This window comes from Marmota marmota, unplaced genomic scaffold (assembly GCF_001458135.2).
Source record: "Marmota marmota marmota unplaced genomic scaffold, marMar, whole genome shotgun sequence".
Taxonomy (NCBI): Eukaryota; Metazoa; Chordata; class Mammalia; order Rodentia; family Sciuridae; genus Marmota; species Marmota marmota.
Genome location: NW_026000137.1, coordinates 7153705 through 7176006, shown reverse-complemented (window position 1 = coordinate 7176006; position 22302 = coordinate 7153705). Strand labels below are relative to the sequence as shown.

General features: G+C 46.8%; 1 protein-coding gene across 5 annotated transcripts in view; it reads left to right on the top strand.

The window, feature by feature from the left end:
* The window catches only part of Ncapg2 (non-SMC condensin II complex subunit G2), a 60143-nt gene that overhangs the window by 11187 nt on the left and 26654 nt on the right, over nucleotides 1-22302 (top strand). For 3 of the 5 annotated variants that reach the window (XM_015502360.2, XM_015502359.2, XM_048785468.1), the window contains 11 exons: nucleotides 87-241; nucleotides 2302-2436; nucleotides 5956-6050; nucleotides 7054-7123; nucleotides 9782-9868; nucleotides 10274-10366; nucleotides 11356-11481; nucleotides 15431-15610; nucleotides 16602-16754; nucleotides 19490-19712; nucleotides 19905-20008. In XM_015502360.2, coding sequence (XP_015357846.1) covers nucleotides 87-241; nucleotides 2302-2436; nucleotides 5956-6050; nucleotides 7054-7123; nucleotides 9782-9868; nucleotides 10274-10366; nucleotides 11356-11481; nucleotides 15431-15610; nucleotides 16602-16754; nucleotides 19490-19712; nucleotides 19905-20008 — 1421 coding nt within the window. The remainder of the gene's footprint in view (nucleotides 1-86; nucleotides 242-2301; nucleotides 2437-5955; nucleotides 6051-7053; nucleotides 7124-9781; nucleotides 9869-10273; nucleotides 10367-11355; nucleotides 11482-15430; nucleotides 15611-16601; nucleotides 16755-19489; nucleotides 19713-19904; nucleotides 20009-22302) is intronic. The other 2 variants (XM_015502361.2, XM_048785469.1) reach the window with 2 other exon arrangements.

Genomic DNA, 22302 nt, shown 5'->3' with positions numbered 1-22302 from the left:
CTTGGTACAGAGAGTCAATTCTGTTTACTGTTGAAACTAGGTGACATTTGGCTCACTAATGGAGAAACCACTGTGCTCTGTTCTAGGCATTTTATATGCACTACCTGAATCTGAAGGAAAGCTCCACAGCTCCATTCAGGATCTGTGTGTCACATGGTGGGAGAAGGGCCTGCCTGCCAAGGAGGACTTGGGAAAGACTGCCTTTATCATGCTGCTGAGGAGGAGTCTGGAGACTAAAACAGTGTGTTTGCATTCTTAGTGCATACTTCACTTAAAGGGGCTGTGTGGCTGCCAGAGGCCTGGCTAAGGCGGCCTCCCCATGTAGGGATTCTTCACCACCTCAGATGTGTAGAAGTCAGGGGTGGGTGTGGCAGCTCCATGCAGGTTGAAAGCCAGGCTTCCTCCTCTGTTTTCTGGGGTGTGGCTTCTCTCTTGTCACTTCAGTGGGGAGGCAGCTGCTCCACCTATACTGCCTCATACCAATTCAGGTCGGAAGAGAGTGGGAGAAGAGGGGGCTAGCTTCCACTGCTACTGTTTGCAGGAGAATGAGAGAAGGGCTGGGCTGCGGAGAGAGGTGCTTGTGTGTGTGTGTGCAGTGCTGAGGGGCAGACACAGCCTCACCTGGATGGGCGGGGTGGGTCAGGAGCCTTTGAGATTCAGGTGTGATTGTGGGTGACTGAGTTTGTTTTACATGGCTGGGCCGAGGAGGAGACAGCACCTCTGAAAGCTGATTTCACTTGGACTGTTTCTCAGGCTCTCATCCTTGCTGTCCAGTCCAGAAATCTAGAAAATGAATGATTGTCCTTGAAAATCAACAATTGGATCTCAACATAATAATACATATGTACATTTTAGCAAATTGGGCAAATGAAATAAAAATCATGCATAATTCCACCACCCAAGGTACTCATTGTTATTTTAGGACACCAACGAGAGTTCTTATTTTTGGTACTGGGGATTGAACCCAGGGTGCTTAACCACTGAGCCACATGCCCAGTTCTTTTTTTTTTTTTTTTTCCTTCATTTTGAGACAGAGTTTTACTAAAGTTGCTTAGCATCTTCCTAAGTTGCAGAGGCTGGCCTCAAACATGTGATGTTCCTGCTTCAGCCTCCTGAGTAGCTGGGGTTACAGGCATCCTCCACCATGCCTGGCTCAAGGGTAGTTCTTACTGACCCACTTCCAATATCTCCTTCCTTAGGATGGATTCTGTAGGATATGAACTTGAGGTTTTTTCTTTTGTTGGGGTGTTTGGGATGGAACCTGAGGCCTCAAGCTTGCTAGGCAAGTACTCTTACCACTAAGCTGCATGACCAGCCCTTTATAAAAAATTTAATTTTGAGACAGGGTCTTCCTGAGTTGCCCAGGCTGGTCTTGAACTTGCCATCTTCCTGCCTCAGCCTCCCAAGTAGCTGGGATTTCAGATATGCACCTCTGCCTAACTTGATGGCTTTTGAGGGTTTTCTAAAAGCTTGTACCTATTGAGTTCCCACCAACCATATCTGGGCTTCTGTGTCTAGACCCCATCCAAGAGCAGTGAGTATTAGAATAGAAAGCCTTTCGGCTCAGTCATTTTCCCTGCTGGACAAGGGATTAACTGAGAAACTTTTTTTTTTCCATGAGAATTTATGCCATCACTGATTTGTCTTTTTTAAAATCCACTTTCTGTGCCACTTAGCTTTTAAATCAATACTCCATTTTTAAGTAGCCACTGACCACTTGAGAGTTTTTCAATTTAATGTAAAAAAATGAAGAATTTGGTTCCCTAGTTGCACTGTTACATTGCAGGAGCTTAGTTGGCAGATATGGGTAACAGCTGCTGCACTGGCCTAAGGGGACAACATCCTCATCCTTGTGAATAGCACTGATTTCTGATTGCTTTTGTCTGTTTTACAAAAATGTTCTCTAGGGCTGGACATAGTGGCACATGTCTATAACCCCAGCAACTTAGGATGCTGAGGCAGGAAAATCACAGCTTCAAGGCCAGCCTCTGCAACTTAGCAAGATGCTAAGCAACTTAGCAAGACCCTGTCTCAAAAACTAAAAAGGGCAGAGGATGTGGCTTAGTGGTAGAGCACCCCTGGGTTCTATCCCTAATGCTAAAATAAACAAAGTTCTTTAGAGCTCCAAGGGGGATCACAAATTTTTAAGATTTGTTTTCACTTGTCACTATTTCCTACTTTTTGATGATTCATCTATAATTATTATTTGTGACATAAAATATACTTTGAAATAAGACCTTATCATTCATTAAAACAACCAAAAAACAAGTATAACGTTTTTCTTTCCCTTGTTGTTCCTAGGGTGCAGACATATGTCGGCTCTGGCGTGTTCATCAAGCTCTGTACTGCTTTGACTACAATTTGGAGGAAAGTAGAGAAATCAAAGATATGCTGCTTGAGTGTTTCATAAATGTTAATTATGTCAAGAAAGAAGAGGTAAGTGGGTTTTTCTGCTTTGGTCTCTTTGGCTACCTCCCAGTAGATGTTCTTCCCAGTTTATGTGGCTGCTGTTGCGTAGTCTTGGTTCCCAGGGAGAGCAGGCTCAACCGTTGAGACCTCCATAGGCACCACACGTTGTGTTTCCTGCAGGGCAGTGTCAAAGCAAATACTTTACAAGTCCTTGCTTAGTTTGTCACTTGGTCAGATGATAACAGGAGTCTCTGTGAATCCTGGGGGGCATAAATTGCATTTTAAATTAAGAGGGTTAAAAATAGGGCTTGGAGGGTTGGGGCTGTAGCTCAGTGGCAGAGCACTTGCCTAATGTGTGAGGCACTAGGTTTGATCCTTAGCACCACATTAAAAAAATAAGCAAATAAAAATAAAGGCATTCTGTCCATCTACAACTACAAAAACTGGGGGGAAAAAAAATGAGGCTGAGAAAGTTTGTTCCTGTGGATGAGATCTGACTTCTGCCCAGATTCTTTGTTCTTTGGGGGTTTGGGGATGAATGCATGGCCTCATACATGCTGAGCTCGCGGTCTTGCACTGATCCATACTCCCAGCCAATGCTTTTTCTACCACATTGCTGGGGCTTGGACCTAGGCCTCCTGCGTTCTGGCTAGTTCCCTGCCACTGAACTGCACCCAGTGCCTTGATCCCGCCATAACCAGCATGTGCTTAGGACTGTCCTCGTAGGGTTCTCCATTTCCCTTTCTCACCCATCCAGTAATTCCAAGGGAGGCTTGTGGCCTGATGCCCTGCTTGTCCTGAGGGTGCTCACACAAGGCAACTGAGCATCAGGAACTTGGCCAGTGCAAATCGAAATGTGCCTTAGATGTAAGATGCATGTGAATATGAGGACTTACATGAAAAAATGTTTTGGGTACATTGTTTTCCATTTTTTTTTTTTTTTTTTTTGGTGGTGCTGGGCATTGAACCCAAGGTAAGCACTCTACAAACTGAGCTATATCCCAGCCCCTTGGGTACATTGCTTTATATAAAATACTATTAAAACCAATGTCCTTTTATTAATGTGGCTACCAGAGAATTAAAAACTGGAATGGCTCTGTGGTGTGCGTTTAGTGTGGACTGTGTGCCCTTGCTGTGTTCGAAGCTGCTCTGACACAGCCTATTTGGGTTTTTGGTAGCTCGACAGACGGTGACAGGGCATCCTCCTCCTCCTCTGAAACAGTTGCCTGCTCCAGGTCCCACAGCTGTTGTTGGGATGACAGGTTTGCTGGGTGTGCAGCCTCTGAGAGTGTGTGTCCTCATCCCTGTTTGTTTGCCTGGTAGGCTGGGACCTTAGTCAGATAACTGGGCCTCAGTGTTCACCAGGATCAGAGCAGCCCTGTCACAGCCTCCCTGCGAGGAACAGATGAGGCTATACTAGGGAAACAGCCAGTGCAGTTGCCCATGAGTGAGCGTGCAGGGAGGTACTCAGCTTGGGTTGTCTGTGGTTGCTGTATGACACTGTTGCTACTGGAGGGACTCCAGACACATCCTACACCCTCATCTCCAGGATTGTTAGGAAGTTTGGGAGAGGAAAGAAGTTATAAGGGTAGTCACAGCCGGGCACAGTGGTGTACATCTGTACTCAATCAGTGACTGATTAGGAAACAGCAGGGGGTATTCTACACTCACAGGAGCACAAGATTTAAAAGGGGGTGTGGGGGGACACAACAAACCTAAGCCTATGCCACACACCTGCACACAGGTGTGGGATGAACAGGTGCAATTCAACTGCTCACGTGAGTTGATGTAAATAAACAGATTGGCATGACTCCCCGTTTTTTGTTTGTTCTTTTGGTACCGAGGATGGAACTCAGGGGCACTGGACCATTGAGCCACATCCCAGCGGCTCAGGAGGCTGAAGCAGGAGGATCACAAGTTCAAAGCCAGCCTCAGCATTGGTGAGGCACGAAGCAACTCAGTGAGAACCTGTCTCTAAATAAAATACAAAACAGGGCTGGGGATGTGGCTCAATGGTCCAGTGCCCCTGAGTTCCATCCTCGGTACCAAAAGAACAAACAAAAAACGGGGAGTCATGCCAATCTGTTTATTTACATCAACTCACGTGAGCAGTTGAATTGCACCTGTTCATCCCACACCTGTGTGCAGGTGTGTGGCATAGGCTTAGGCTTGTTGTGTCCCCCCACACCCCCTTTTAAATCTTGTGCTCCTGTGAGTGTAGAATACCCCTGCTGTTTCCTAATCAGTCACTGATTGAGTCAACTCACTTCCAGTCATTTTGAGCCACAACTCTTCTGGGGATTGGGCCTGCACATGCCAGGTGAGCTTTGGGTCACTGAGCTATAGCAGCCCTGCCCTCCATGCTGTCTACTCCTACTGGATACTGCTGTTCTTAACATGGTTTGGTTTGGCTTTGTGTGCACTGGGGCTTGGACTGAGGGCCTCTGTCATGCTGAGCAAGTGCTTTGCCACTGAGCCACACCACCCTACTGGCCTCCTTCCAGTTAGCCTGCTGCTTCTTCAGGGCCACGCTGCCTGTAGTGGTGCTGGTGAGCAGCAGAGACCGTGCTGTGCTCACCGGTAAGTTCAAGGGCAGTGTGCGGATTTGTACTCTTAGCTCATAGTGCAGCTGTAGTCTAGTAGCATGTACATAAATCGATCTTACAAGGTGTAATTAATGTCCTCATGCTCAGGCTCAGTATGTATGCGAATTCTCACTTGGCAAACACTTACCTCTTATCTACTGAGCCTAATTCCTTTTTTTCGGTACTGGGAATAGAACTTCAGGTGCTCCACCACTGAGCTATATTCCTAGCTCTTTTTATTTTTTATTTTGAGACAGAATTTTGCTAAGTTGTCTGTGGCCTATCGAAGCTGCTAAGGCTGGCCTTGAACTAGGGGTCTTCCAGCCCCAGCCTCCTGAGTTGCTGGGATTGCAGGTGTGTCAGCCCCCAGACTGACTCAAGTGTTTTCATTTATCACAGTTTAAGTAAACTGTTACTCAGTTCCATTTTAGGCATTTTATTTATTTATTTATTTATTTTCTTGGTACTGGAGATTGAACCCAGGGGACACTTCACCATTGAGCCACATCCCCAGCTCTTTTTTTTCCCCCCAGACAGTGTGTCAGTAAGTTGCTGAGGCTGGCCTCTAACTTGTGATCCTCCTGTCTCGGTCTCCTGAGTCACTGGTATTACAGGCCTATGTCACCATGCTTGGCTCATTCTTTGATTCTGGACCTCCTATCCACGGTGGAGCCAGAATGAAATGTTTATGGACCCCTGGTTTGAGTCTGTATGGTTCTGCCAGAACAGAGGCACTCAGGGTAGCCTCTACTCCATCCCAGGGCAGGAGACTCTGCAGCTCCAGGGTAGCACAGGCTTCTGCGGACGAGAGCCACCACCTGCAGCCTTCCCAACTCCATTCCTGTGCATACATCCAGGTTACAGCTGCACTTCCTTTTTAGGAACAGCTAGCTTTAATAGAATTATTATTGGAAGTTTTTATTTAAATACAATTTGAATGCTATACATTTTTTATTTGTAGGGACGAAGATTTCTTAGTTCTCTCTTCAATTGGAATATAAACTTCATTAAAATGATCCATGGAACCATTAAAAACCAGTTACAGGGATTACAAAAGTAAGTATTAAAGGTAATTAAAATTTTATGCTATCTTAATCTGATTTTGAAAGATTCCATTTTTCCTGACTTTTAATAGTTAATGTAATATATGAAAGCCTTAGAAGTTGTGTCTTTCATTACTTATCATTTATTGTTGTATCACTGAATAGTATTTTTTTTTTTTTTACCCTCTATAGGTCATAAATCTTTCAATAGTGACCGTTGAAATTAAGATTTAACTTGTGATAGTTCTTTAAATAGTCAGATTAGATGCCAGTTAAATCTTGGCCACAAAAACTCACAGTAAAGCTCAGGTCACTAGTACATCTGAAAATATTTTGAATGTCCACTTCACCTTCCAGTTAAATGTGGGCTGGGAGGAGCTGAGCAAGCACCAGAGGTACTGGTGGAGGGTGCTGTACCAGCACCACCCTCTTCCCAGCAGCCGTCAGGGACAGGGCCACATGTGTTGCAGGTCCATCCTCACGATTTTTTCTAGGTGGGCGTGGGGTATAGTGTCCCAGTGTCAGGCAGCCGTGTCGGGTCCAAGTTAGGCTTGGGTTCTGATCTCGGATGTGCTACATTTGTAGAATGTTGGGTTGAACTAATAGGTTTCTAAACTTCTGTGACTCTGAAGTCCATTCTGGTGTCATGAGGCTTCCTATAGGTGAGGAATTAATAGTCTGGAAAGTTCAGAATGATTCCACATAAACATTTCTAATACTTAAACTTTTGACCTTAGACTTGGTTCTGGGCTTATGTTCCCATGGTCTCAGAAAATGGTCAAGCTCTCAGTAAGGGGTACCTTTTACTGAGGAGAGGAGTCTGCCACTCACCTTCCTTCCCCAGACTTGCCCTTTTCTACCTTCTGCTCCAGGTAGGTGACATCTCTGCAGATGATTTGAGAGCTCTAGTTAGGCAAAGTTTCCTCTCCCCTGAGGTAGGAGGGTCCCTGAAATGATATATGCCAATAATTTTTTAAACTTGTACTAATAAAATTTTCATTTTTTTTTTCCAAAAGGCATTTGATGGTACACATTGCAGAAATTTATTTCAGAGCTTGGAAGAAGGCTTCAGGGAACATACTGGAGGTATTTACACCAGATGTTGATTGTACTCTGGTTACTGAGAGTCACCAAGGAGGGATGTTTAACCCTGGCTGGTGCTAAGAAGGGGAGGTTGGAGGACCTTGATGGGTGAGTGACTTGCTGGTGCACTTCACACAAGGGCAGCTGTGGCCTCGAGTCACTTGCTGGAGTGCAGCTTGAGTGGAATCAAGGTCTGGCCCCTTGTTGCACAGCTTGAAACCTGGAGTGTCTAGTCACGTGTTTGGGGGCCAGGAATGTGGCCTGTCCTGATCGCGGAGTGCTGAAAGTGCAAGATACACTCCAGATTTCAAAATATCTCACCAGTCCTTTCTAAAAATATTGATTTTATGTTGAAACGGTAGTGGTTTGGATGTAGAAAACATTAATAAATATATTTTCATATAAAAAATAATATTAGAATATGTTATGAATTAAAATATAAAAGTATTTCAAACTATACAAAAACAAAACATCTTTAAAAATAACAATAAAAGATACTGTCAGAACAATACTAACAAACAAAATATATTATTTACTTTTACTGTGTTTTTTTTTCCTGTTTTTAATGTGGCCCCTACAAAGCATAAAGCTGTGTGGTGGCTTGCGTCCTGTTTCTGTGTTTAGCACTGTTCAGGACCCTCAGATACCTCCTCCTGTTGCATTGTTTTGAGAATGTTAGCCGTTAGCAGCTGTGACACTCGGGTTATGCAGACATGGCATGGAATTCAGAATTGCAGTGGAACATTGAGCGCCGTCTGTTTTCCCTCATGCTGTCCTCAGGCTGGGTTCTCAAGGAAGCGCTAAGCATCCTGCTGCTCTGGCGAGCTGGCCATGGCCAGTGGGCGTGCGGCCACACTCTTTTTTTTTTAATATTTTTAAGTTGTTGATGGACCTTTATTTTATTTATTTGTATGTGGTGCTGGGGATCGAACCCAGTGCCTCATGCATGCTAGGCAAGTGCGCTACCACTGAGCCACAACCCCTGCCTCTGTGGCCACACTCTTCTGCCTAACACTTGCTTCTCTTGCCACATGTCAACTGACATTGCTTCTAGAACATAAGTTTCCATTAGATTCCCTTGCAGACAACTTTTAAAAGTTTTAGAATAAACTTTGGGGGCAGAACCAGAATTGTTATGTTTTTTTTTCTTTGTATTGTTTTATCACTGCATCAAACTTGTTCTCAGGAAACAGTGTTTGTCTTTAGAGTGTCCTGCCCCATTTTCTCTAGTAGTGTTTCAAGAAAAGAATTGACTAGACTTGTACAAAATTATCTCCAAAATGTGTATTTCTCAGCCCTGCTTCTTCTTCTTTTCTTCCTTGAAGTTTTTTGTTGTTTTATTTTGGGGCACTTAACCACTGAGCCACATCCCCAGCCCTTTGCTTATATTTTATTTAGAGACAGGGTCTCACTGAGTTGCTTGGGAGCTTACTAAGTTGCTGAGGCTGGCTTTGAAGTCACGGTCCTCTTGCCTCAGCTTCCCAAGCCACTGGGATTACAGACATGTGCCACATGCCTGGCACTTACTTTAAGTTTTTAAAGCAAATTCCAGATTTGATGTTTCATTTCTACAAAATTCAGTGTGTATCTCTAAAAAGTGTGTTTATGCCTAAAAAACTAACAATAAATTCTTGGTATTTTTTTTAAATTAATCAACCATATTAAATTTTTCTACTTGTCTCAAAGTGTCTTTTAAAATCTTTTGAGTCAGGATCCAAAAAGTTACCAACATGTTGTTTCCTTGTAAATCACTTCTTGAAGACTGTTCCTGCTTGGTTGTTTCCCTTTTTTGTGGCACTGGATTGGAACCCAGGGCCTCACGCATGCTAGGCAAGCGCTGTCCCTCTGAGCTGCATCCCAGCCCCACGTGGCCCTCTAGTGTGCGCTGGCCTTTTGGAGGCTAGGCCTCTTGTCTTGTGGTGTGGAGTGCCTGTGCTCTGTGGCTGGTTGGGTTCAGGCCTCGCAGCGTTGCTGGCTTCCCAAGCAGTGTAGTGGCTCAGGTTTCATCATAGGTCCCACAGGTTCCTGTTTCACGTTCAGTGGTGGCTTCCGGCGAAGCAGATATTTTTTAAGATGACCAAGAAGAAGCCAGTTGATAGCACAGCCTCCTCTCGTCCTCCCTTAGAACCTTGGAATAACGGGTGGAGGGACCACAATGCAGGGTAATGGACCAGACCGTCCGCTGAGGTTTTGGGCTCCTGTTGCAAGTCTTTCCTCTTTGGCTTCACCTGAGGTCTGCTGAGGAGGTTCCCACACCCTCCCCTGCCCAGCCTTTCTCACCATGAGCCCCGAGAGTTCTTATTTCAGTTTGTTTGGAGTCCTGGCCTCCACTGTAGAGGTTCTTCCTCTTGAGTTCTGTGAGGTTCAGGTTTGCAAAGATCATTCATGTCAGCGATGTCATAGGGTAGGGGACTCCAGGTCTGTGTGCCCTCGCCCCTCAGTCTGTCATTAGTGGCCTTGAGTGGTAGGTAGAAGCCTGCCCTGCTCTGTGGCACAGACTCGATGCTTTGTCAGGCAGGATAGCAGCTGAACCTTCTCCTTGGTTTGTGGAAACTGAAGGCACTGTCAGAATTAGGGACTTAGAATAAAGGTTTTCTCTGATGAGGACAGGAGGCATGCTGTCCATGTGCCAAGTGCCAGGCCCTGTGTTGGTCGTTGCAGGCCATCGAGAGTGACTGCATCCAGGACTTCATGTTCCACGGCATCCACCTGCCCAGGAGGTCTCCAGTGCATGCCAGAGTGCGGGAGGTGAGCGAGACCCTTGTCACATGGACTGTGAACACAGGGTTGAAATCTGTCCCATCCTTTTTGTCCTCAGGTCATTATTGGCTAAACTTAAGAATCCAGTTACCGATTGGCGGGGTTCCTTGGGATATGGATGTTTGGTGCCTGGCAGTTGTTTTCCTGTCATGAGGGTTGTATGAGGACAGCAGAGCTGTGCTATTACTGAGACAGAACCCTGTGCTGTGAGAGGTTGGGTTTCATGGAATGAATTATATATCACTGCTGTTTAAAAGTCTGTGAAGTGAGCACATCATTAATACCAGAGTTGATAACGTGGTCCACAGAAAGAAAAGAGTCACTTGTCACCTTTCAAATTCTTGAAAGCAGCAGCACCCTTTTTTTCCTCCCTTCCCTGGTCCTGGCCTGCAGGTGCTGAGTTACTTCCACCGTCAGAAGGCGCGGCAGGGTGTGGAGGAGATGCTGTACAGGCTGTACAAGCCCATCCTGTGGAGGGGGCTGAAGGTGTGCACGTGGAGCGGGGCCGGGTGGGCTCTGATTGGAACCCATCATTCATAGTGGACTTGGTGGTAAGAGTAAGGCTGCAGACCTGTGTTTTCTGGAATTTTGGAACAAAATTCTTTCTTTTTTTAAGATGAAGTCCTGATCTGTTATCCTGGCCTCCAGCAGTCCTCTTTACTCAGCCTCCTGAGTGGCTGGGATCAGGCACGCACCCACTCTGCCCAGCTCTCAGAATCTTTTCTTTCTTCTTGCCTGGTTTTGCAGCACTGGGGATTGAGCCCAGGGGTACTCTGCCACTGAGCCATATCTCCAGCCGTTCTTAGTGTTTATTTTGAGACAAGGTCTCACTAACTTGCCCACACTGGCCTTGAACTCACCTCTCAGCCTTCTGATCAAATCTTTAGCAAAATCATTTTTTGGATGCACTTAATTGGAAAGGTAGATTAGTTCAGTGCTGAGTACACAGTTATTTTGAAGTAGCAAGTCAGGAATGAGACTGGGGACATGTGTGAACACCACTGAGGCTGGGTGGGCTGCCCATTCTTCATCCTCCACTCCACCTCAGTGTCCTCATGCCCACAACAGGGCAAGAGGCAGAGACTTCCTGAGCATCCTCACGGACACACAAGTCTCCATAAACCTTGCTGGTGTCACCTGACATGGGATGGCTGTCTCTTTGTCGCATAAGATGGGCTTTGATGTGAAGAAGATAATCTTTTATGTCTGTGGACATCGAGTTTGGCTTGATTTCAGGATGTCCTTACCAAGTTCGGTCTGCTTAGTCTGTTCATCCCTGTAGGCATGTTGAGCTTCCTGGGCCTAGTGTTCCACTGAGCTACCCTTAGGCTAGTTTGGTCATTTTCAATGCTATAATGGTCTTTAACTTGTAAATAGGTTTCTGTTAAGGTAATAGAAGTATTCATTTGAGAACATCAGGCTGAAGGCTTTGTGTGCTTTTCTGGGATTCTGAACTTCTCTTCTTATTATTACAGGCCAGAAACTCAGAAGTGCGATCAAATGCTGCATTGCTGTTTATTGAAGCGTTTCCTGTTAGAGACCCAAACTTCCACACCATGGAAATGGATAGTGAAATTCAGAAACAGTTTGAAGAACTCTATGTACGTATCCCCATGTGGTCAGGCTGCCTATGCGCTCCAGCTCTGTGCATGTGGGGCACTGCTGCTGCTGGCAGGAGCCTAAGGGGCCTGCCCCTGAGGAACTGAGGGCCCTGCTTCAGAAAAGGCCCGTTCTCCTGGCCTCCTTGAAAACTGAGACCCGGCCCTGCCGTCCCTTTCTTCTGTCGGTCCATTGGGACATTCAGTTTTTCCTTCTCCCCTGTAGTTGTGACCGTCATACATGGTGCCCCTTGTCCTGTAGTGGAGACGGGCATCAGGTAGACCCCTGACTTTGACACCACCTCCCACTTGCTGGCTGTGACTTCTGACGAGCTGTTGGTCTTCTCTGTGTCTTCATCTCTTGGGGTGGCTTGGGGTGCCAGCCTGAAGTCATGGGGAGCATGCAGACACTGCTGTGCTTCAGGCGAGGTGCATTCTGGCGGGGGGCCGCCTGTCTCCCGTGGCTGGAGAGTGCTGGTTCTGGTCCCCTCACCTTTGCAGTTCCTGATGTGTTATGTTTTTTTTGTTCTGGTTAGTAGCAAAATGACAGGAAGAGTAGTCACCGCCCTGATGTTACCCAGGGTACTCCTGAATGCTCCTTCGTTTGTTTCTGATTTATGAGAAACTTCACCTGTGGAAAGTGGAACTGGTAGTACAGCTAGGATCTGGCATGAACCCTGGAAATAAGCAGTCTTCAGTGTGTTGTGCTCGGCTGATCCACTCGTGTTCAGAAAGGTTCCTTTGGAAGCCTGAGGGCAGATGTTGCTGGGCAGACCACAGCTGGGCTTGGTAGCTCTTGGCAGTTGCTCTGGTAACTCAGGTGCAGAGTTTTGAGCCACTTCTGCTGCACACACGGGATGCCCTGCTCTGGGGTGTGTCAGCTGCCCCTTCCCATTCAGAGTGCTGCTGCATTGTTTTGTGTACTTTGACTGCTTGGCCCTACAGGATGGTCACTCCTGTTCCTGACCACATGTAGGGGTTTGGAACACCTCAGCAGGCAGAGTGGGGAGCAAAGCTCAGACAGCTTCACCTCAGTCCTGGCCCTGCTGCTTGCTTGGCCATTCCTATGTGGAGCTGGGAATCAGTATTTCATGGGATGCAACAAACTCAAAATAAAGAATGCTAAGGAATTGTTTAGCTCATCCCAGTGCTAACGCTGCAGCAGGTGCCACTGTCTGGGGGGCACTAAGAATATGTCAGTGGTAACATGGAACGTGGTGTTGGGACTGCAGTCAGGTGTCGCTTACTGGTGGGCGTGGCTGAAAACCATGTTGTTGGCAGTGGCACCATCATGAGCATTCTTGATGATGTGGGTCAGTCACCAAGTGGCCCTTTGACATGTGTTGAGCACCATGGCATTTTTGCCAGAAGGGAGTGGTTGAGAGGTGACACCAGGGAGCCATTGAGATGATAATGGTTAAGTTAAGCTGCATATTCAGTTGTATATAGACCCCCACTGTCTGCCTTGGGCACCCGCTTTGGAGTTCTCCCAAAGATTCCTGGGGAGTCCCTGTTGGTTGGTGAAGTTCCAGAGGAGGGATTTCCAGTTGGGGGTGTTCCTGGAAGGGCCACGTGGGTGGCATTCGCAGGAGCTTGGGCAATAAAGGAGTTCCTGTTTGAACCTACAAGTGCCTCCCGGTGGCTCGGTTATTTTGTGCCCAGCCAGACTGTGGCAGACATGGTCAAGAAGATATGACTGCTGCTGGCATGGGTGGGCTTCGTGAACAGCAGGCACGCACTCTGGGTGATGTCAGGGTGCCTGGTGACAAACGCATAGACCAGTGTGTGGCTTGCTGGTCATCTTCAGCTATAGTGCACATGACCTGCCCTCCTCGAACATGCTTCCTGTGAGACCTCAGCAGGTGGCACTGAGAGGCAGGACACAGTCGTGCTTCATCACTGTTAAGGAACAGTGAGCAGTGGTTCCTTGAAGTTAGCGAGACCCAGTTGCTGCCCACGCTTTGATGGTGATGTTTAACTCTGTATTGCTTGAGTTGATGCGTTTTTAGGCTGAGGGTCACTTTCCAGCAGTCTCTTTGGACTTGCTCCTTACCAGGATCAGCATTATTATTTGCAGCATTGGAGACTGAACCCAGTGGAGCTCACACTGAACCCATCCCCAGTCCATTTGTTTTTTAAATACCTTTGTTTGTTTATTTTTTTGTTTGTTGCTGGGGATTGAACCCAGTGTCTCACACATTCTAGGCAAGTGCTCTACCACTGAGCCACACCCCCGGCCCCGGCCCTAGCCCATTTTAGTTTTCATTTTGAAGATGAGGTCTCCCTTAGTTGCCCAGGCTGCTCTGGGACTGGAGTTCTTTCAGCTCCAGAGTTGTTGAGATTACAGGTGAGTGCCACCGCACCTGTGTGACTGTTTTTTTAAGAACTTTATAGTAATACATAGTAGTTGGGGTCAACGTGAGCAAGTTACACATGCATGGAATTCGATTTCTGTTCATGATCCCCCTTTTCTTTTCCCACTCCCTCCTCCTTCTTCTATTCTGCTAGGCTTCCTTTTGTTTATCTGTTAATTTATATTTGATTGGTGCTTTCTACGTAGGCATAAAGGTGGGGTTTCCTGTGGTGTATTTATGTATGCACATGACCTGATTTTTTTAAGAACTCATTCTGCATTGCCTCCTTTACCCATCCCTCTAGTCTTTCTGGATTGCCTTCTTCTACCCACTGATTTCCTTTTGTCCTTCCCTTTCCTTCATTTTATACGAGTTTCCACATACAAGAGAAAATATTTGACCTTTGTGTGTCTGAGTCTGACTTATTTCAGTTAGTGTGATATTCTCCAGTACCATCTATTTCCTGGCAAATACCATAATTTCGTTGGTTTTTATGACTGAGTAGAACTCTACTGTATGTGTGTGTGTGTGTGTGTGTGTGTATATATATATATACACACACACACACACACACACCATATATATATATATGCCATCTACTGACAGTACCCCAGGCCGATTCCATAATTTAGCTGCTGTGAATTGTGCTGCTGTAAACATTGAGGTAACTATATGGCTGTAACATGCTGATTTTAAATCTTTAGGGAAAATACCCAGGAATGGGATAGCTGGGGCCTATGGTGATTGCATCCCTAGTTTTTAATGTTATTGTTGGAGAAGATGCTTCTGTTTCCCAAGTCTAGATTTCATGGAATGAGTTCCTGCACTTTTGTTCCCTGTGAATTGGTAGTTAATGAAGTGAGTTGGTAAGGTTTGTGCTTGTAGGCTTGGGTTGCTGTGTGAGGCTGTGCCCTGGTGATGTCCTGTACTTCCATGGGGCACATGACTACGATTATTTAAGCCATGAGCAGCCACTGACCGTCCTGCCTTGGATTGAAGCATTGTTTTTTTCTGGGCTCTGCATTATAGCATTTTGGAATTCAAGAGAGTGGACTACATGGGTAGTTTCTGTATGAACTCTGGCCACATCTGATGGTGTGCGGAGCTCTGAATGGTGGAGCTGGTGCTCAAGACCCACTGTGAACAAGGCCCTATGTGCAGGGAGCAAATGAGCTGCACATGCTTCGGAGCTGTTCTTGAGTACTCCACGTCAGAATCACCCCTGGGGTGGGACCTCTGCATCTCATCAGCCAAGTGTGGGTTGAAGATATTGGGAGAAAATGTGTTTTATCTGTAAGGCGTTGTAGTCACTGTGTCCTAAACAACACACGTTGTTTTAGCATCACAAGTAATCCAGCAGTAAGGTGCATGGCAAGGTGTATCCGTTTTTGTTTTGCCTCTTATTTAAGGGAGTAGAGCATCTGTACTTCAGCATCCTTAGAGGGTGGTCCTGGAACTAATTCCCTTGGAGACAGTGTGACCAATGTTTCTATAACTTATTAAGTTATAGATTCCCCAAATGCTAGTGTATAAAGCAAATGTCAACACAAAGGGAACTGATTTAAGATTTTTAAGCCTTTTTCCCTTCCTACTTACAGAGCCTTTTAGAAGATCCTTATCCGATGGTCCGTTCCACAGGGATCCTTGGTGTTTGTAAAATAACTTCCCAGTACTGGGAAATGATGCCCCCAACCATCCTTATCGATCTCCTGAAGAAAATAACTGGGGAATTGGCATTTGATACCAGCTCAGCTGATGTTCGTTGTTCTGTCTTTAAGGTAAGATTTTTAAAATTATATGGTGATGTTTAGATATTGTAGAATAGTAGCAAAATACAGAGAAGGAAAAAGACAAAATATACCCATTATTGGGCTCCATAGAGAGAGCTGTTGATACTTTGTATGTGCAAAGTACAATTATAAAGAAACCAAAGTGTTTTCTACAGAAAATGACTGCCCAATAAGATCCTAGTGTTCACTGTATGGGGCGCACTCCTCAGTACTCTTGAATTCATTCTTTTTTGTCTTTGTGGAGTGTCTTGGGAAGATGCCTGTGTCGTGGCTGAGAACAGGGTCTGCAGGTGCAAGGGAGAGGACAGCAGGACCTCGGCTTAGAGCTCGTGGCCTGTGCTGATGGCTGTGTGACCTGGCCATGCGCCCTCCACCCTGGAGGCACCAGGAGCCCCTTCACTGGGCCTGGCCTTGGTGTTTCTGTACTCTGCTGATCTAGCCCCTGAGCCATATGAAGCTACTCCTCTGCCCACTTTGTGAGTCTGCCATCTTCACAGATAAGTATTTAAAAGTCCTTAGAGAGGGATTATACTCCTCCTCTGACCTATACTGAGTCCTCACCTCTTCTGCTGGGGTCTGAATATCCAGGTTAGCCATATGGGCATACTAGTTACCCAGGTGGACATTGAGTCAGGATACGAAGTTTATTGACTGTTAAAGACCCGGCTTTAGACACAGCCATGTTTGCCAGTCTGCTCTGAATCTTCCAATTAAGGTCCTACAGGGTTGGGCAGAGGGTACTCTGGTCTCTTCTGTCACCAGATCAGTCTTGTGGAATGGAGCAGTGATGGCTGGCCCCCAGTTGTCAAAGTGATGCTAGCTCGTTGAGTGCTTGTGGGATGGCACTTCCAGGAAAATGTGATTTGCCCTAAGTGTTTATTTTCCTGGTGCATTGGGTAAGGGTGGAACTGAGCATCCTCCTAAACAAACTTTTCTTGGCATATTCTGATTTTGAGCTCTCTCTTTCCCCTTTGTGTAGTGTCTGCCGATAATTCTGGATAACAAACTGAGCCACCCATTATTAGAACAGCTTTTGCCGGCACTCAGATACAGTCTTCATGACAATTCGGAGAAAGTGAGAGTGGCATTCGTGGAGCTGCTGCTGAAGATCAAAGCTGTGCGAGCTGCCAAGGTGGGGTAGCCTGAGTTTCTGTTACCACAGGGAAGAAAGAGGGGCATTTGTTTCCGCCCAAAAGAAAGAAAGAGCTTTTTTGTTTTGTACTGGGGATTGAACCCAAGGGATGCTTAACCACTGAGCTGTAGCCCCACCCCTTTTTATGAATATTTTTTATTTTGAAACAGGGTCTTGCTATAATGCTTAGGGCCTCACTAAGTTGCTGAGCCTGGCTTTAACCTTGTGATCCCCTTACCTCGGCCTCCAGAACTGTTGGGATTAGAGGTGTGTGCCACTGGGCCTGGAAAAAGACAAAACAATTTTAATTTCAGGTGCTTTGGTATTGACAAAGTTGGTGACTGCTGCTTTTGACCAATAGCTGTTCCAAGACTTTTTGTGATTTTCATTGAAGATTCTGGAAATGCCAGTATGTTTCTTGTTTGAAAACATTGATATAAACACCTCTTATGTGACTGTTCATCGTGCATTGGGTGTGTTTGTTGCAGTATCTGGAGTAATATTTAGATACTTGACACCTTCCTTGGGGAGATTGACCGTGAACCCTCTCCCTCCGCCAAGGGAGGCCAGGGCGTCCGTGCTTGTAATAAGTGTGCACTGGGGCGTAGCACATGCTGGTGGCACCAGCGTCCTCTACTAGTTCTGGGCCCTTCAGTCCTTGCTGAGGACGTTGGTTGCTTTGGACTCAGCTGTTACTTGGTGACATCATGAACTCTGTCCCTCTTCCTAGCAGGTCACAGTCGCTTAAATGATGCTGTTATGACACGGCATTGAGAAACACCTGACAGGTCTGTTGGTCTTGGGTCAGTGATGCAGACTTGTGTGTTCACGTGGGGGAATGATGCTGTTTGGCATAAAAGGACAAGGAGGGACATTTGTGGGACTTGTGTGGAAATAACTTAAGGTATGTAAGTAAAAAGGAAAAGCATTGAAGTATCTATAATGTGTGACCAGCTGTATAACATGGGAACTGGTGCACGCAGCCGCTTATGAGATACCCCTGGAAGGTGTGAGACGCAAGGGTCCTGCATGTAGGGGAAGGAAGCGTTGTGCGGGCTTCAGTGCTGAGCTCTGTGAGGCTGTGCTTTGGCACTCATGCCAGTGCTCCTGGGAGTGTGGGCAGGTGGAGGGCCCTTCTGGGGAGAAAAGTCGTGTACTTCAGTAATGGACAGGCTGACCCTCTGAGTGTATTCTGCGTGTGGCTTTCCATCCTGTGTTAGCTGTGGTGGGCTGCCCCCAGGCTGAGCTGGAGGTCAGGAGAGGCCCCTGTGCTTGCAAATGCTGGTCGGAGCCTGTCGCAAACCTCTGTTCTGTGCCTGGGGTAGTGGTGACAGTGTGACAGAACAGCCCCTGGGGCTTGTGCTTGACCACTCTGTAAAGTGAGTTCTGTGAAATGACAGCAGGTGAACCCAAGGCCAGTGGCTGCTGGGACACATCTGCTGCTGTAGCAGCCACACATGCAGGCCTGCTGGTGCTGTCCAGAGTTGCCCATTTGGACAGTTCACGCTGGGACATGAAGAAAGGGGCGCATGTGTGAAGCAGATTTCAGAGATGTTGCCCAGGTAGTCGGAACAAGGCCTGGCACTTGTCCCTGTTCTCCCGCACCCTGAGTGTACCGGCCTGACTCCCCTGAGACCCCTTAGCTGAAGGTTCTGGTCCACAGGGGGACTGAGTGCTCCTCCTAGTGGTGCCTGAAGCACGGGGCCATGTCCTGTCTCCCCAGAACCAGGTGGGTGTCCAATGGCCATGGAATTAGTAGTGGCATTGATGACAGTTCCGGTGCAGGAGGATGCCAGGCAGCTGGAGGGGGCTGGAGCTAGAGCACCTACCAGTCCCCCGTCAGTCGGCCCCCCGGAGACAGAACTCAGGTGAGCTTGTGTGTGCATCTGTTATGTCAGAACAATGTGACATACTCAAATGGTGATGAGAAGGATCTGTGGAAAATACCAAGGAGATGGTCCTGAGACCGAGGCTCCTGAGGAAAAGCCTGGTCCAGGTCCCTGTGTGCAGGTGAGGAAGTGCGCTGGGACAGGCTTGAACATCCTGCCTTCAGATCCGTTTCCCTCCCGTTCTGTGATAGTCCTCTCTTGTCTTGGATCTCTTGCTCAGAAGCTTGGTGTTTTCCTAAGGCGACTTGAGTGCTTTTCAGTGTGAGGACTATATGGTCAGTTCTGAGTATTGTACTTGCCTGGCTTTTGAGGTGGCTAGAGGAGGGCGTGGTGGGAAGATACTAAGCTGTGGAGGACGTGAGGAAGGGGGCTGGCATTGGAGGAGCCTTGCTGAAGGACCAACCAGGCAGCCCTGGGGTGTTCAGGAGCCATGCCCAGGCTGCTAAGACAGAAGTATTGCATCCGTCTCGAAATTGTTAAATGTGTTTTTAAAATTTATTACTCACATTTAATGGGCCAAAATGTTAGGTTTTAGGAAATTTAAAAATGGCTTGATTGGAAACTATGTCTGTAATTTGAGAGTTTACTGTAGAAAAACCGTGGTGGTGAGTAATGATGACTAACCTTCTCCACAGCCTTGGACTTGGGCATCTTATACACTGGTCTTCTTAAGAGGTAGATTGATCTGTTCTTCACAGGAATCACAGATTCTAGTACAGTCATTTGAAATGAATGTTCTTGAATGCAGAATTAGTCCCTTTGGTTTTGTTCTGGAAATCTCCCTGAAGCAGTTTCCAAGGTCACTGGGGTGATTGATGCTTCCTTCTGCCCCTGTGCTATTCATAGTTCTGGAAAATATGCCCCATGGAGCACATTCTGGTTCGTCTGCAAATGGACTCGCGGCCTGTGTCCCGGCGCCTGGTGAGCCTCGTCTTCAACTCCTTCCTGCCCGTGAACCAGCCAGAGGAGGTCTGGTGTGAGCGCTGCGTCACGCTGGTGCAGATGAACCACGCGGCTGCTAGGAGGTTCTACCAGCACGCCCACGAGCACACCGCCTGCAGCAACATAGGTTGGACTCCTACCCTCCCCATGCTCCTGCCCACCAAGTGAGGGCTGGCCCCTCTGGAGCTTCACGCTGGAGTGTGTTGTGATGACTTCTTTCAAAGTGTTTCACTGTTTGGGATCATAGTTCTGATTAGAAGATTAATTTTGTAGGAGAAACATGTTGATTGTTGATTGTTGATTATTGTCAACGTTTTAGCCAAGCTGATCCATGTTATTCGCCACTGTTTAAACGCCTGCGTCCAGAGGGCACTGCGGGGACAGCAGGAGGACCCTGAGGAGCGGGAGAAGGAGAACGTGAGTGTGAGTGGCACCCCAACCTCCTGCCTCGGGTGTCTTCTCCCTGGGCTGTTGTGTTAGGGATACCTTTATCTTCCATTTACTTCTTTAGTACTGATAAGCAAATTACTTTGGAAGATCGAGTGCTGTTTCTGAAAGACCCTCTGGGTATCCTTTGCAGTTTGTTGTGGAGTGAGGGTGGGTGTAAAGCAGAAGAAACTTCCCTGCTGCAGCACCTTGTGCCAGTGTCCTTTGCCTCACTATGTGTTTTGATCCCACCTGGAGATAGCTCAGACGGGCTGGATTCTGGTGTCCCCAAGTTCACATTGGGTGGGCGGTAGTGTCAGACACAGCCATTCACATAAGATGCTGCCAGAAATGTCCTGGGGCTAGATTTCTGGGTATGAGCTTTATGTAGGAAGTATAATTTGTCAAAGGGAATCTTTAGCTGCTATTACAAGTCCAGAGTGCCCTGTTTTAGCAGAAGGCAGCAGCAGCCAGATGTGGGCACACTTTTACTTACATGCAGCTCACACGCAAGTTCTTGAGCTGCGGACATCTAAAGTAAAACTTGAGGTCACTATCGTACCCAGCTGGATGAGGACGCTGACCCTGGAGGGAAATTTCAAGGTACCGGTGCTGAGGTGCTGTGCCTGTGTGTCCCTGTGTGGGCAGGTGCTGGGCTGAGGGCCCCTCTCGGGTGCTGCCATCTGAGCCCACCTGGAAGGGCCAGGCAGGCAGGTGCAGCTCTGCCTCCTCTCTGGGGAGGCTTTTCCACCAGCCTGTCCCAACATACCCACCCATTGTGCCCTGACAGGCCACCAGACATTTCCTTTTCTCTTTGCTGCAAAAAAGTCCAGGAAAATAAAAGTGTGGTGGAGGGAGAAGGCACACAGATCAGTGCCGATGTCATTCTCACCTGGTGACTTCCTCGGGGATCATGTTCATGCTTCGGGGAGGAGTTTAAGTCCCTTTGTGGCTCCCTCTTTGCTGGGGCTTTGCCAGGGAGGTGGCGCTCTGGAGTTAGCTGGAGATGCCAGCTCAGGGGTTCACGCTGCTCAGTCTGCAGAACCCCGGTGTGCACTGAGGGGAAAGAGCAGCCGGGTGTGGAGGAATGGCCCCCAGGGGACACCTTCTTGCTCACACCAGGAATAGGGATACTTTTGCAAAAGAGAATGCACATCTCCTAGTGTGGTGATCACGAGATTCTCACTCTGTACATGCTGAGGGGTTCTTTACCCCAGTCCAGTAGCTGGTCATCATTGAGGATGTGTGTGTTGTATCCACAGGTCAGGTTCCACATCGCCAGCAAAGACAAGGGTTTAGAAACTATTCCATTGTGCCTGTGGGGAAAACATGTAGTTTGTCTGCTAGGAGTTGTTATTCCAAGAATATCTGTGGTCAAGAGCAGGCATTTATGAAGTGAACTTTTAAGGCTTTCTAATAGCTGTCCCCTAAAAACCAAAGATGTCCTCTGCTAAACTTTATTGTTGAGCATGTTTCTCAAGTGATGTTCTCAAAGCGGAGGTGATGGTGATAGCAGAAAATAAACAGCAAGGCTGCTGTGCTAGGTCATGGGCTGCTTTGGTTTGTTTTAAAATAAATGTTCCTATTTATGTTTTTAAACTTAACGTTGGTGGTACCTACCTGTCATGAACCTGAGTGCTCTGTGTAATGAATTTCTCCCCTTTCTACAGAGTTGGAACAGGAAAAAGGAGAGTTAAATGCAGAAAGAAATTTCTTTAAAAATTTATTTATTTTATAGTAGAATGCATTTGACACATTGTGCACAAATGGAGCACAACTTCTCCTTCCTCTGGGTGTACATGGTGCAGAGTCACTCCAGGAGTGCAATCATACATGTATATAGGGTAATAACGTCTGTCTCATTCCACCATCCTTCCCATCCCCACAGACCTTCCTCTCCCCTCACTCCCCTTGCAGAATGAAAATTTTGTCAATCTTACTTGTATCATTCTTCTGATAGGTTATAAGCCATTAGTGGTTTCTTTGCTTTTAAAATTGATTGGCTGGAATGCATTTCAAAGCATTCTAATTTTGTGTAGAAACCACATTTACCTCTTCTATATACTGTTATTAATCAAATTTAATTTTTCCCTTGTCCCACTCTTGTGTAGTTAGCAAAAAAATACTAGACTGGGCATGGTGGCACATGCCTGTAATCTCAGGACAGGAAGGCTGAGTGAGGGGAGGATTGCAAGTTTGAGACAGTCTCAACAATTTAGCAAGACCCTGTCTCAAAATGAAAAATTAAAAGGGCTGGGGATGTGGCTTAGTAATAAAGCACTCCCTGGGTT